General features: G+C 42.8%; 1 protein-coding gene across 1 annotated transcript in view; it reads right to left on the bottom strand.

Moving 5' to 3' along the window:
- Positions 1-15,857, bottom strand: part of LOC309802862 (uncharacterized protein) — a gene marked incomplete at its 5' end in the record, with an annotated part of 165,200 nt that overhangs the window by 71,937 nt on the left and 77,406 nt on the right. The window contains 9 exon segments of the mRNA XM_082618744.1: positions 131-218; positions 1,485-1,626; positions 3,611-3,701; positions 3,933-4,016; positions 5,781-6,150; positions 6,153-6,360; positions 7,407-7,523; positions 13,097-13,152; positions 14,143-14,317. Of these exon segments, the coding sequence (XP_082474870.1) occupies positions 131-218; positions 1,485-1,626; positions 3,611-3,701; positions 3,933-4,016; positions 5,781-6,150; positions 6,153-6,360; positions 7,407-7,523; positions 13,097-13,152; positions 14,143-14,317 (1,331 nt within the window).

Here is a 15,857-nt window from a genome sequence, read left to right as displayed (position 1 = left end):
GTTTGCCACTGGAAGAGTGACAAGTACAGCAGACAAGCACAGATTGCTCAGGTTTGTAAGATTAACATGGAGAAGCAGGAAACTGAGAGAGAACAGAAGAACAAAGGAAGCTAACAACACTCTAACTTACTTGTAATAACAGATTTCATAGCCTGTCCGTACCCAGGCAGGCCTACCAAGAAGAGCCTCCTTCACAGAATACAGAGTTGGCTGCATCCCTACACAAAATAAAGGCAGAGTTAATCCATTAGGTGGGTGGTGGGGGGGAATAGAAAAGGAGAGCTGTGGTAGGTTGAATAATGGCCCTCAAAGATACCCAGGTCTTAATCCATGGAAGCTGTATATTAACCTTATATGACAAAAGGGACTTTGTAGATATGGTTAAATTAAGTATCTTGAGATGGGGAGATTATCCTGGTGGGCCCTAAATTCAATCACACATGTCTTTCCAAGAGGGAGGTAGAGGGAGGTTTGACTACAGAGGAAAAGCAATGTGGCCGAAGCAGAGAGATTTGAAGATGTTATGCAGCTGACTTTGAAGATGGAGGAAAGGGCCATGAGCCAAGGAATGTGAGGAACATACCTCTAAAAGCCGGAAAAGGAAAGGAAACAAATAATCCCCTAGAATGTCCAGAGGAAGCATGGCCTTTCCAACGCCTTGACTTAAGACCAGTGAAACTGATTTGGGACTTGTGGACTCCAGAACTGTAAGAGAATATATTTGTCTTCTTTGAAGCCACAAAATGTGTGACAATTTGTTACATCCGCTGCATCAAGTGAATACAAGAGCCAAGGCTCACCTTTTCTCTTTCTATACCAGCAAGAGTCTATTTAATCAGTACAAAATAGAGGTAATGTCCTATGCTTGGACCTGGAGCTACGGGGAATATTTTTTCCTTACTCAGAGCCACTAATACATTAGTATGTGAGCCAGCAATAACATGCAGAATTTCCCATTTCTAGAAACATTCAAAATAAATATGGGCTACTAGTCAGTCATTGTCCCTTGAACGCCCCCTCTAAAAGTGCCACAGGTATTCAGGAGAATTTAAACTTTCTCCAGAGTTTTCTGAGAGTGTAACTCGGTGTTGTCCAATGGAATTGTGCCGTTTGCCTGTCTGTGACAAATATCAACAGATCAGTATATTTGCTTCTATGGGTTTTAGGAGGTGGAGAGAAGGAATAAATGAGAGGGCTCACTGGCCTCAAAAAGTTCAAGGTGGGGCAAGGGAGGCAGGAAGCGGCGGAAAGTTATGTGAGGTATTAACATTTCATAGCACAGGGAGAGTTTCAAGCTTCCCCTCCCATAGTAGCAATTTACCATAGGTTGGCGGCCGTCTTGCCATACCTGGCAACCAAAACATGTCAGCCCAACTTCAAACCCTCTGCAACCCAAGCAGGGCTTCTGATAATAATTCAAGCACTCAAAAGTGACATCATTTTTGGTGTTATTGAGAAAGTCTCTATTTCCCAAGAGCTCATACCATAATTGAACTGGCTGTTGGCCTTCTCACAGTTGCTAATGTTGACGCGATAAGGGACCGCATCCCTCATACCGCTCACCTTGAAGTAGAACCACTGCTGGTGCTGCGTGCTATTCACATCAGCATTGATCAGTAAGTCGTACTCCAACCTGCAAAGTCAGAAGCAAGATCAGAGGGTTAAAAGCCTTTAAGAGAACTTCCAACACTGAGAAATCTACACATCTCAGGTTCTGGATGATGGATGTAAGATCCAGGATCTTGGTTGGCTGGTAAGTTATAGTTATCATCCTTATCTCACAATGTTGGACAGAGGCTTTGGAAATTTAAGGAGGGGGGAGCAGTGTCCTGGTATTAGAAGAGTCAGTTATACAACTATAGTTTCTGTCCACCTGGAAAAATGCAAGTGTGCTATATTCCAGAGAAAATGTGGTCACATCTGGTTGGATATGCCATTACTATTTGATGTTAGACATGACTTCTGAGCATCAGTCTCCTCAAATGAAAAATAGAAATAGTGTCTAGGGACTTCCCTGGTGGCACAGTGGTTAAAAATCCGCCTGCCAATGAAGGGGACATGGGTTTGAGCCCTGGTCGGGGAAGATCCCACATGCCACAGAACAACAAAGACCATGCGCCACAACTACTGAGCCTGTGCTCTAGAGCCTGCGAGCCACAACTACTGTGCCTGCGTGCCACAACTACTGAAGCCCGTGCGCCTAGAGCCCATGCTCCACAACAAAGAGAAGCCACCGCAATGAGAAGCCCGCACACTGAAATGAAGTGTAGTCTCCCACTGGCCGCAACTAGAGAAAGCCCGCACGCAGCAACAAAGATCCAACACAGCCGTAAATAAATAAATTAATTAATTAAAAAAAAAAGAAATGGTGCCTAAACTTGCAGTACTGTTTGTAAAGATTGAGTAGTATAATATATGTAAATCCCCAGCAAGGCAACAAACATGAATTAGACTAGCAATGAAAGATTTGTCTGTTTGTTTTTTCCCTTTTTAACTGATTTAGTTTACATGAAGTAAAGTACACAGATCTTAAATGTACAGCTTAACGAGTTTAAGCAAATTCATCTGGGTACACCTGTGTGACAACTCCCTGGATCAATATGTAGAACAGTTCCAGCACCCCAGAAAGTCCTTATGTGTCCCCACACAATCACTATGTCTCCAAAAAATTACTTTTTCAAGCTTGAGCAGCAGAATTAGCAATAAAGCTTTGACTTAAACAATATCATCAGGATATTTCATTTTCAAAAATATTCTTATCCCATCCCCTTGGCATGCTCTTTGAGTTGCTCTTCTAGAAAGGGCAATGGTTTTGCCCTGATTCGTTCATACTCTCCTACTCTGGCCCTCTGATTAAATGGCACTGTATAGTGAGATTTGTGGAAGGGGAGAGCTTTGTTGAAGCCGTAGCAGAGCAGATGGTGTCCCACCCCTCCCACCGTCACTATAAGCAACACACTCTAACCACTGAACTCACCATACAATGAATGAAGCTATAGTTGGCACCATAGGGACACCCATGAGAACAATTCCAGGAAGTCTATGACCCTCCAATTGTCTGCTATGCCCACAATGCTCTCGCTAAAAAGTGATCATAAAAAATCCTTGCCTGTAAGTAGGTTTGTTTTCTGTCATTTGACTCTGTCACCCAGACCACAACTGACGAGTTTAGGATTCTACACTCTGGCCAAAGGCAGATATAAAGAGAAAGACCTGAGTAAGGCCAGGAGCTCAGGCACATCCTGGACTGCTCATTTTCCCACTAGGAGATTCCTAATCAGGTCTTCCCTCCTGGATCCTTGGAACTTGATAAATGAAGAGAATAAATAATAAAAGCGGGAGCTGTAGGAAGAAGAAGCTGAGATAGCAAACAAGAAAGAGAAGGAGGCTGAGGAGGAATCTTAACATGCCTGCCCTTCCCTTCTCCATACCAAACAGCTCCACTTGTATTTGTTATATGTTGGGCTTCCTTGAAATATTTCACGTACCAAAAAAAATGACTTACCACTCACCACGTCCCAAAAAGGGAAAACTTCGAAAATGTCTCCTGGGAGGGGGATATAAAACAGGGCTGAGCCATACTGAGTATGGCCCCTGCAGCTTTCCTTACTTGCTCACGCACTTGGATGGCTTTGCGAAGATTTCCAGACTCAAACTTGGAGAAGAACCGTAAGCAGTCAGAAGTGGTGTCTTGCAAAGGCCTGTAATGAAATAGAGAACCTTTGAACATAGGACTTATTGCTATTCTTGGGCACAGTTTAGCATTTCTTAGAGATAAGCTTTCTCTTACAGATCTTTAACCCGAATTTTCACTGTGCTGATTTTAGGAGAAGGAATGGATTATTAACTTAAAATATTCTTATGCTCGTGCCATTAAAAGGATATTCTATACTCCCACCCCCCTCATTCCACTGATGTTCAAGACCACCTACCAATGCTCATCTAGACTGAAGACAACTTTATTTATAATATCGCTTGGCTGGATGAGCCTCCGGACATCCTCAAATATTTTGATCCTGGAAAGGAAAATTGAAAACATTTTAAGGGTTGGCCCTCACTCCTTACCCCATTCATCCTATGGTCATGTGGGAAGGGCCTTGGGACTCATCAGAGAATTATGAAAGAAAAATGTAATCATGATCCAACCTTGAGCTGAATGAGTACAAAAAGCACCACCCCTCCTTCCTTTTCTTCTTTATCAAAAAATAAAACTACACTGAACAGTAGGAATGTAGGAAGCAGTGATGTCAGATTTTCATTTTAGGAGGATTCTCTACTCAAAGGAGTTTTGTCAAGAGCATTTGGGCTGAGGGACTTTGAAGCCTCTGGTTGTGTGAATAAGAGGGCCCTCTGCACTAAGACACTTTTGAAGGAGACATTAGGATTGCTGATGGTCTGGGAGGCTCCAATAAGCCTTTGAATTCTTGTGTCATTTATAGTCCTTGGTTCTGTTTGCTCCAGAAGACTATGGTCAATCTTCTCTCTGAGAAACACCAATATCTGGGAGACTTAAGTAAGAGGGAGGAAGGATACCTAAGGGATATTTCAGATTCCCTCCTTGAATTTCTGATCCAGCTCTCTGGGGCGGGGAGGGGTAGGAGAAGGGGGAGGGAAGGTCAAAATGAGGCCTAGACTCAGGGGAAAGATGTCCTGTCCAGTGGGGAGCTGTTGCTGGGCCAGCCCCTGTGGTGTGTCTCTCAGGAACTTGAGCATGGAGATAAGGTCAGAGGGGTGAGGTCAGAGATGTCAGCCAGGAGACCAAGTGGAAGCAGTTCTTGGGGTCCACCATCAATTTGCTGATGAACTTGCTAACAGTTAAGAAAACTTACTGCTATGCACACTTTGCTCCATAGACTTAGTGTATGCATACTTAGTATATTTTCTGGGAAAACCGTTTTCTCCTTGAGTTCAGTAATTTTCTTTTTAATCTCGTTATGCCTATCCAAAGGCAAAGCTCCATTTCATGCATCCTGGGAATAATCCATCACACAACATTTCTTCCCTGCAGGATGCATTTTTTTTTCCTTACAATCCTTAGTGATGCAGCAAAACTATTCCCCAAGCCAAGTCAGGTTCTATAAGGTTGGGACTGTGGGATGGAGGTCCACCACCTCCTCTCATTAACAAGAGATCAGATTCCAATGTGCAGTAAATGAGAAAAGTGATCCCAAATAATCCATACTTGTTTATTCCTGAGAACCTTCCCTTAAGGAATGATCCCAGTATTTGGAGAAACTGGATAATCTTTCCCTTTTGTAGGATTTGCAATGGATTCGGGGTAAGGGGTTGCATTAGAATCGTCTAAGAAATTCTTTTTGTGGAAACACATGTCTACCACCACCCTACTCTTGGCTCTGAAATGTCCTAGTAGGGAGGCAAGCTTGTATATTTGGCGAAAATATCCTTAAGGTTTTTTTTTTTTATTTTTTTTTGTTTTTTTTTTGGTGGGGGCGGTATGCGGGCCTCTCACTGTTGTGGCCTCTCCCATTGCGGAGCACAGGCTCCAGACGTGCAGGCCCAGCGGCCATGGCTCACGGGCCCAGCCACTCTGCAGCATGTGGGATCTTCCCGGACCGGGGCATGAACTCGTGTCCCCTGCATCGGCAGGCAGACTCTCAACCGCTGCGCCACCGGGGAAGCCCTCCTTAAGGCTTTTAACATGCTGCTGACTAATGCTCACTTTCCTGAAGATAACAGAATTATCTGTACAAACCATTCCACCTACAAAAATACTAAAGAAGAAAAAATATATATAGCTCCCAAGTTAGTAGCACCATCACCTTTGGACTCCACATTTACGTTCCAACACGGACTGGGCAGAGAGAGGTGGACAATGCCCCCAGAAATCAGGAAATGCCATCATTGTGAAGTCAGACACAGATCTAGTTCTTCTAGCTTTGGCCATACAAAGATAGGGGTCATGGAAGGCGATATGCGTCCGATGTGTCTGCAGGAGCTTATCTATTAATTCAGTAGCTTCTCTAGGTCTAGTGGAATTGGAAAAGGAGGCACTTATCCTTGGGCAGGAAATCGCATCTATGTCCCAAGCATCCTCTTTGAAGGACGCCTGAACGTCTAAGATTTCACTTCCGGAAGAACCTATCCCAAGACCATTGGATTGTGCATTTCGGTATGGGTTCATTCCAGGTCTTTTTTGGACGTTAGATGTATGTTGGACCTCCCCATCTTCACTCTGCTCATAAGGGAGGTCTGGACAGGGACTTCTCTTTCTTGTCCCCAGGAGATTTGGTCCTTATTCAAGCAAAGCCCTTTTGGGGAGGCAGCAGTCAGAATGTGGTGGTGACTGGCATACCGAGTCTCGTCCAAGTTCAAACCACCTCCAGGTTTGGACTCCAGTTCCTTCAGGTTAAAAGTGGAAAAGAATACGTCAGTGTTTCTGTCCAAGTAGAGAATACAATCTGATCCCTGTCCTCACTCTCTGGGCACAGAGCTAAGCATAAATCCTGTGCACTGGAAAACTTTTTCCAAAGTCAGTCAAGGAAAGACTAAGCTTCAAGAGTCAAAGAAATGGCAGAATCCTAGAAACGCACACTTGGAAGGGGCATTTGGTGGGTCTAGTATGAGTCTATGCAGTACATGAAAGCCTCCTACGACACCCCCAAACATTTACAGCCTGGATGAATGACTCATTTACAGAAACTTCCCTGTATCCCAAGGTGGTTCCTTTTATTTGAGGATCATTCTCATTGTTTAAGAAAAATTCTTTTTTACTCGGAATTAAAATTTCCTTCCCTGAAACTTTTACCCACCGATGCCTTTCTGCTTTCTAGAGTGAAATACAATGTCAGCTCCCTTCTATAAGTGACTTAGCGTGTACCCTTAGATATGGCCAAATTCATGGTTTATTAAGAATCATAAGAAAATAATGGAGGTCCAAAAGCAGGTCTAAATTTTGGTGGGAGCAACAGCAGAAGAAGCAACAGCAACCAGCCACTGGATTAACATGACCAGGTATAAGGTGCTTGATTTGTTTCTGCTAACAAAGAAATCCTAGAATCAGGCTGGTCACCTTCAGAAAGCCATCTCATACAACCATCCCACTCTCACAAGAGAATGATTAAATCACCATGAATTTTCACTTGCTTTCCCAGGACATGAGAGTAAGGCACCTTGCCCACCAGACAACAGGCAGCAATGTGAACCTTCATCCTACTTCCTTCCGAGGTGATGGGTGTCAGATTGTATTGATAGGACCCTTGCATGCATCCTATCTCTGCCACCTTCTCATATCTTTGTTTAGCCTTTTACTTCCCTCTCAGAAAGATCCCAGAAGCAGAATGATAAAGATGAGCAATGTTTTCCATCTGGAGGCCAGTTTGGATTCCCAGGGTCTGCAAGGAACCCATTAGCATCACCGAGGAGTAGAACCACGGCATACATTCTACCTCAAAACTGCAGGAGAGCTCAAAACACATCGCCTCATATTGCATCAGTTCCTCTTCAGGTCGATCAAGACCAGGTTTGGAGCTCAGCTTGTTCACATCTGTTTCCAAGTCATCATCCTACAATGGCACATTCAAAAAATATGTTACAATCAGGAGAACCATCCTGAGAAATATCGAGACAAGCTACATATGGGACTTTTCAGAATCCTGGGACACGGTTTCCTTGCCTCCAAGTTATAGTGCTAGCCTAGTCAAGGATAATTTAATATGTAAGGTTGTATTTTTAAATACTAAGAAAGATGATAGTTTTTCTCAGTGTTCATGTTAGTATTTATCAGCCTTCATCATAAATAATTTATGTAAAATGAGATGAACTATGTAAACAATGAAGCACAATACCAAAGAATTGTTTTTATCTCATCACCACTGTCTTTGACATAACTGTAATTGTCGTACCTATTCATCTATCTCCCTATTTAGGTCACTCTTTTCACAAACGTTTAATGAGCCCCTACTATGAGTGGGCACTCTCCTAGGTACTAAAGACTCATTGGTAATTGAACAGACCAAGGTCCATGATTCCATAGAACTTGCCTTCTAGTGAGAAAAGGAAGACAGTAAGAAAGCAAACAAATGAGCAAGGTAACTTCGAACAGTGATAAATGTCATGGGAAGAATGAGAGGTGGTGAAGTGATTGTGAGTGAGGCTGGGGTACAAAGAAGCTAAGGAGGTCACTTTTTATTTTATTTTTTTTTTGCGGTACGCAGGCCTCTCACTGTTGTGGCCTCTCCAATTGCGGAGCACAGGCTCCGGACGCACGGACTCAGTGGCCATGGTTCACGGGCCCAGCTGCTCCGTGGCATATGGAATCTTCCTGGACCAGGGCACGAACCTGTGTCCCCTGCATCGGCAGGCGGACTCTCAACCACTGAGCCACCAGGGAAGCCCGGAGGACACATTTTAACAATAACGGCTAAAAAGGCAAAGACTTGGGGGAAGAAATTACTAACAGAAAAAGAAAAAAATAGAGCAACTTAAATTTGCTTACAGAAAGAAGGTGGCTGAATGTATATACTCATATACACGAATTCATACATATAACTGAATCACTGTTGTATAGCAGAAATTAACACATTATAAATCAATTATACTTCAATAAAATAAATTTAAAATTTTTTTTTAAAAAATAGAAAGTGGCTGAAGCATAAAGAATAAGAGGAAGACTGCAGGAGTCAAAATTCCATACGCAGGTATGATGCTGAGCCTTCCAGGCTCTGGGGAGGAGGTCGTAACCTCCTACTATACCTGTATCCCTTTGTACATTTAAAAGTTTACCGAGTCACCATCAGCCTTTTCTTCATTGGGATGAATAATACCAGACCTTTTATTTCTTCTTCTAGATCATCATTTCATAATAGATTAACAGTGACGGTGACTCTCCTCCAAACACTTCTGTATTTTTCAAATGTTATAGAATGTTACAGAGAAAGGACATAGTTCAATCTCTTCATCTTTCTGTGCCTCTCCCAGATCAAGTTTCCCTAATAAAATGGGGGGGGGAATCCACCCTATATTTTAGGAATCTATTTTGTTAGTTAAGGAAAAACCTGATAGTCCTGAAAGCCTGGCTTATTATTCCTGAAATCAAATAAATGTGGAAAATAAATGTTATATTCCTGGGTTTCCCTGGTGGCGCAGTGGTTAAGAATCTGCCTGCCAGTGCAGGGGACATGGCTTTGAGCCCTGGTCCGGGAATATACCACATGCCCTGGAGCAACTAAGTCTGTGCGCCACAACTACTGAGCCTGTGCCCTAGAGCCTGTGAGCCACAGCTACTGAAGCCCACGCACCTAGAACCCGTGCTCCTCAACAAGAGAAGCCACCACAATGAGAAGCTCGTGCACCGCAACGAAGAGTAGCCCCCGCTCACCGCAACTAGAGAAAGCCCGCACACAGCAACGAAGACCCAATGCAGCCAAAAAAATAAATAAATAAGAGGGTTAACATAAATTTTTTTTAAAATCATTTTAAAAAATGTTATATTCCTGATTCAGGGGAAAAAGTGCAATATTCCATCCATCTTCTGCAATTTTTCTCCAAGCTTTAAATTAAAAGAAATATAGATCCCATGAGGTTGATATAAGGATATTTTCAGATACAGTGCATACCAGGCCCAAACTCCTTAGCCTGGTATTGGAGATCCCAACACTTATCCTTTCCAGCTTCATCTGTCAGATCTTCCTTCCCTTCACCATCTCTGCTACAGCCTCAGCCATGCCCCAAGGTGGCACCAATAGAAATGCAACCTGGCAGGCCTTGAGAAGCATCTCCCCACCAGCAAGTAAGGTTGGTACGTCTGGAATGAGGAGCGTCAGGTAACCCATGAGCTTCAGCCTATCTAGGTGCCCTACTCAGCCTTAGAGCAGGTGTTAGCAAACTATAGACCACTGCTTGTTTTTGGAAATAAAGTTTTATCGGATCACAGTCATGCCCATTCATTTATATACTGCCTGTGATGGCTTTCTCAGTATTAACAGCAAAGTGGAGTACTTGTAACAGAGATCATCTCTGGTCCTCAAAGTTTGAACCTTGGCCTCTGAATCTCCAGGCACTCAAGCAGGTTGTCAACTACTTCTGTATTTTATAAACACCCTTTATAAATACGCTTATATTTATTTAGGAGTGGACCAGCTTCTCTGTCCTCTCAGCAACCCAGAGAAGCTTCATCATTTAGGATTTTGGTACCCATCTAACCCAGATAACTCCCTCCCTCCTCAGGTTCGACCCTTCCAATATTGACTTTCCCCAGCCTTAGATTTGAGTTCAACACCCTTTTGAAGGTGCCGATTCAAACTCTGGTAGAGACAATCCCCAAGTTTACTAGACTGAATTCTTTGAAGATAAAAACTATGTCTTATTTGCTTTTGTATCATATTAACATCCCTAAGATCTTAGCATGCTGCCTCACATATGGATCATATCCAAGAAAATACCTGAAAGAAATAAAAAGTTTAAGAGGAGGAAAGGAGGGAAGAAAGCAAGGAAGAGCTTGAATTCACCCTTTCTGTCCTCCTCGTCTTCAGAGTCTGTCCAAATCTAATGTCTGTGTTCCTTAAGAAAACAAACAAACAAACATGGCTAACCTCTAGTCTATATTCGTTATAAGTTTCTCTTTCCTTATGATGACATTCACAGTTTTCAATCAAAGAACAGCACCCAACTATACACTCTCAAGACGCTTTACAGATATAAGTTCCTTTTAATCATTCTTTCTAAGAGGCTTCTCCCAATTGTTAACTAAGATTTTCAAAGGAAAAGGCCACAAGTTAAAGGCCTGCATCCATTCTCTGACCAGAAATAAATACTCTTGGCTTCTTGCCCACATAACTTGCAGCAAATGCTGTTGGGTTCTCCAAGGGAAAACCCGGTTCCCTGTCTCCTGCTACACCCCAGAATCAAGCCCTTACTCTGATGTTCCTCTGTTTCTCTATAAGGCATGCTCGCACACTTACTTCTCACCTTCTCCTCAGCTCGAAGGCTCTTGACGAATTATTTCCAGGCCCTCACTTATTTGTCTTATGCTTCCTTCCCAGCTGGATTGATTTATTTGTTTAGATTCCTCTCCACCCCAACCCACCATCATCTGCAGAGTGGGGGTAAGGAGACGGTCTGAAAGCTCTCCCCCGACCCCATGCTGTGTGAAGTCGAGCACCAGCCTGCAGCTTGTCCCTCCACATCAGATACAAGAGGTGACTGATGCTACACATCAAACATTCAGCTATCAAAGAGCCAGCAAGAGGGGTGGGAAAGTGGCATTGATGAATGACTGCAGCAGCCCAGTATTATTCAAATAATTCAGCAAGTTCTCCACAGGCCTGCATCGGCAAGTCACAGCAAAGAGCCAATTTGCTACTGATGACTTCAGAAATGATTCTATTTATCAACAAAACCCTGAGCACACCAGAATAGCAACAGCAGCCTTAACCTAGAGACCTGGCTAAGAGGTAGTCCCTCTATGTCTGCTACTACCATTAGCAAGGTGAGTGAGAGAACGCAAAAAGTCTCTTTCTCCCTAGGCAGATGTGTAGATGGAATGGTATGTAAAAAGAAAGGAAGAGAGGGAGGGGGAGAGGAGGATGGATGGATGGATAGTAGATAGATAGACAAGTAGATAGATAGATAGATAGATTTTTTAATCCAGATTTCATCTCCAGGAATGTCATAAAAGGTAGCATTTACTTCTCAGTCTTATTTTGCAGATGTCAAAACTAAGGAACTATAACTTGAAGGGACTTGTCCAAGTCGATGTCCACCAACAGAGATGGGGACAGAATTATAACTCGTAGATAAATTATCATTATTCTAGAGCAGTGGTTCTTAACCACAGGGTGATTTTTGCCCCGCAGGGATATTTGGCAAGTCCCAGAGACAGTTTTGATTCATGACTGGGGGGCAAAGGGGTGGATGTCACCAGCATCTTGTGGATTGAGGTCAGGAGTGCTGCTAAACATCGTATAATGCACAGGACAACCCCCCATGACAAAGAATTATCCAGCCAGAATGCCAAGGTTTAGAAACCTTTTTCTAGAAATGCTGTCAGTAAACTATGCCCCACTGTCTGCTTTTGTGGAACACAGTCATGCCCTATTGTTTACACATTGTCTATGGTTGCTTTTGTGCTACACCAGCAAAGTTGAGTTGTTGTGACAGAAACTGTATCGTCCACAAAGCGTAGAGTAATGATTATCTGACCTTTCATAGAGAGTTGGCTGATCTCCATTCTATAGCATAGGTTATTATTGATAGAGACTAAAAGGCACTACTTCCTTGCTGGCCAGGATACGTGCCATACAACCCAAAGGAGCACAGTTCACATACTCCAAGGTAAATGGAATTGTACAATGCAGTGGTCCTGTGTATAGATTGGGTAGATGAGAAGAGTGACTTACAAAGACAGTGGAGATCTACTAGAAAAAGTTTCCTAGGAAGTCTTTCCATGGTCTCTTAGCCTGAATATCCTTCACATTCATTAAATACACCAACCCTAAATGTCTACCTCAGGCTTATCCTGATGGAATATTAGTGCCTTGATAATAGATAGCCTCTGACTTGACGATGGGATTGTACTGGGCCTACCAAGACAAAAATGACAACTTGGAGATCAGTAGCCATCATTTAGTGAGCATCAGTATCTGCCAGGACTTAAAGTGGAAACGCAAAAGTCCATCCTTAAAATTTACCCTGGGCGGGACTTCCCTGGTGGCACAGTGGTTAAGAAACTGCCTGCCAATCCAAAGGACATGGCCCGGGAAGATCTCACATGCCGTGGAGCAACTAAGCCCATGCACCACAACTACTGAGCCTGCACTCTAGAACCCACGAGCCACAACAACCTAGCCTGCATGTCACAATTACTGAAGCTCGTGTGCCTAGAGCCCATGCTCTGCAATGAGAAGCCACTGCAATGATAAGTCCATGCACCTCAATGAAGAGTAGCCCCCGCTCACTGCAATTAGAGAAAGCCCAAGGGCAGCAACAAAGACCCAAAGTAACCATAAATAAATAAATTAATTAATTTAAAATTCTGAAAAAAATTTTACCCTGGGCTTAGCTGAACATAGAAAGGGACATTTTCCTTTGTAGAATTATGAATGTAGAGATCATTAGAAGCAAGGGCTAGTGTACCTACTTCCTCTTTCACATCTTCTGAATCTGAGTCTTTGTCCTCTTCTTCGTCTCCATCATCTTCAAAATCTTCTGAGTGGGAAAAAAAAAAAACAGAGGTGAAAAGGATGAGGCTTCCCCTTTGCCTTGGATTGAGATTCTCGCTACCCAATGCTTAGTACTTCCCACAGGTAAGGGGCCATTATTAAGTGTACAGGATCCCAAAACACGCTTACACTTATCATATGTGTAAATCATGAGCACATAGGTACGTGAGAGCACTATATCATGATGTCTAAACTGCTGTCCCACACTGAATGCAAAATGAGTGCAGAATAAAATGACACATGAATACCATTCTGGCTTCCTTCACCCAATATAGAAGTATTTATGCAACTACTATGTAGAAGTATTTATGCAACTAATGTTGCCAGAGTTTAGTGATCACATAGATGTCAAAGCTGTTGTAATGTAGACAGCACTTTGATTGATTCCCTAATTTTAATACGAAGGAACTGATTTAAAACAAAAGTCCACAGAAAGCACGCAGTGTCATTGTGACAAGATGATGCCTGTGGAAAATCTGTTCCCTGGAAGGAGGACAAGGTTGAAAAGCACTAGTATCTTCTGACAACAAAACCTTCTCGGAGATTGGATAATCATACTTTCAAGTATTCTAAAATGACTTGCATGGGGTGGCAAAACAGCAAAAGTTTGATTTCAATTTCATCCTGAGGGCAAATTAATTCCAGAACCAGTCTGTATGGTGGAGGGACTCCATCATGGGATTGCAAATAGATTTTTTAAAATCAGCTGAGATGACTCTACAGGCATTCCATAGCTACCAGGCAAAGTGCCAACAGTTAATAATTAAGGACAAAATTAATAAGCTTGGTATTATGAAAAACTAGCTTTCTCATACATGTCTCTAATTACTTATTAGATAATCACCGTTGATCTGTTAAAAAAATTGATTCTACTTTCATCCACATTCCTCTGAAATAGTATCCAAATGCAAAAGTTCATCATAAAGCTCATAACTATGAGCAAAATAAGTACAGAACTACCCACATACTTTATCTTCAGTTAGAACACGTGGAGGTTCAGAGGTGGTGCTCCCAGGGACTGGGAAGGAATAAGCACTGCTGGCTGTGACCAAGGGAAGTGGACTCTTAGGGTAGCATTGCCTCAGGATCTGAAGCACAAGGGAGATGAGAGACTCCAGACTTTTGTCATCCAGGCAGTTCTGAACAAAGAGAAGATCATATCAGACACTGACATCTTGTGTGGAGTCCCTTTGCTATAATGTTATTTTAAGTAATGGATTACACGCAGCCTAAATGGACAGTAATAGCCTTAATGTAGAACTTCTAATCTGAACATTCTAATGTAGAATTTTGTCTAACACAGGATCTGCTTTGGTCCAGTGTGTAATCTGCATTTTTATTTCTCTTTTACAGCTAATATATTACTGGAATGAATGTAGTCTGAAAATAGACTTCAGAGACTTTCAAGGGATGCTGCACCTAAGGTAAAACATGGTCCAGAATAGCTGAGGGAAGAGGAGGTAATGGCATCTTCCTTCAACCATCCATGTGTTGTTGTGAATTATTGCCTAAATTAGAGAATGAGTAGCTGAATTGATAGAAGTCTTACTTTTCTCTTTTCGCTATGATCTGAAGAGAAAAATATCAAGGAAAAAGATAAAATATGAAATCAGAAGGAAGACTAAGAGAATCCCAAGTACTGAAATCAAATAACATGCTTCTTCTCAAAGCCCACAGTAGTGATCTCTCTTGGTATCTACACAAAGCAAAGAAAAATTGGGTTTGCAGATGTAACATTTTGATACTGATGGAACATGACAAGACCCTTCTTTTCAGACACTGTGAAAAATGTAAGAACAAGTTTACTAAATTGAGAGACAGAGAGTTGGGAGTAGTCAGTATGTCTTTGGCAAAAATATGGCCATTTTCTGCAGTCCCTTAGTAAATGTTTTGTCTACTGACTTGATACAGAAAGTTGACTAATGTAAGCCTCCAGTTTGGTATTCTTAAGGGGTCTCCATTAAGCTCTAAGGCCAAGAAGTCATAGTAGGAGATATGCAGGATGCTTAGAACATACCACAGGGCAGTGACTGTCTACAATTATGCCATGCATGGTACCTCCAGGCCCACATTATGGGCTGCTCCACAGGAAAGAACATGGAGGAAAAACATTTCATAAAATTTAAGCCATGGATTCACGCTACCCAAATGACTCCAAAGTAAAAAAAAATGTAAGCCAACTTTCAAAACAGAAATTTCTTAATAAAATCAACAATGCTATTTCCGAGGAGGAGCTTCAAGATGGTGGAAGAGTAAGACGCGGAGATCACCTTCCTCCCCACAAATACATCAAAAATACATCTACACGTGGAACAGCTCACACAGAACACCTACTGAATGCTGGCAGAAGAACTCAGACCTCCCAAAAGGCAAGAAACTCCCCACGTACCTGGGTAGGGCAAAAGAATAAAGAAAACAGAAGAATAGGGACGGGACCTGCACCAGTGGGAGGGAGCTGTGAAGGAGGAAAGGTTTCCACACACTAGGAAGCCCCTGCGTGGGCAGAGACTGCGGGTGGCGGAGGGGGGAAGCTTCGGAGCCACGGAGGAGAGCGCAGCAATAGGGGTGCGGAGGGCAAAGCGGAGAGATTCCCGCACAGAGGATCAGTGCCAACCAGCACTCACCAGCCTGAGAGGCTTGTCTGCTCCTCTGCTGGGGTGGACGGGGGCTGTGAGCTGA

This window comes from Mesoplodon mirus, assembly GCF_964341445.2.
Source record: "Mesoplodon mirus genome assembly, chromosome: 4".
Taxonomy (NCBI): Eukaryota; Metazoa; Chordata; class Mammalia; order Artiodactyla; family Ziphiidae; genus Mesoplodon; species Mesoplodon mirus.
The sequence above is the reverse complement of the archived record's forward strand: the minus strand, read 5'-3'. Positions and strand labels throughout refer to the sequence as shown.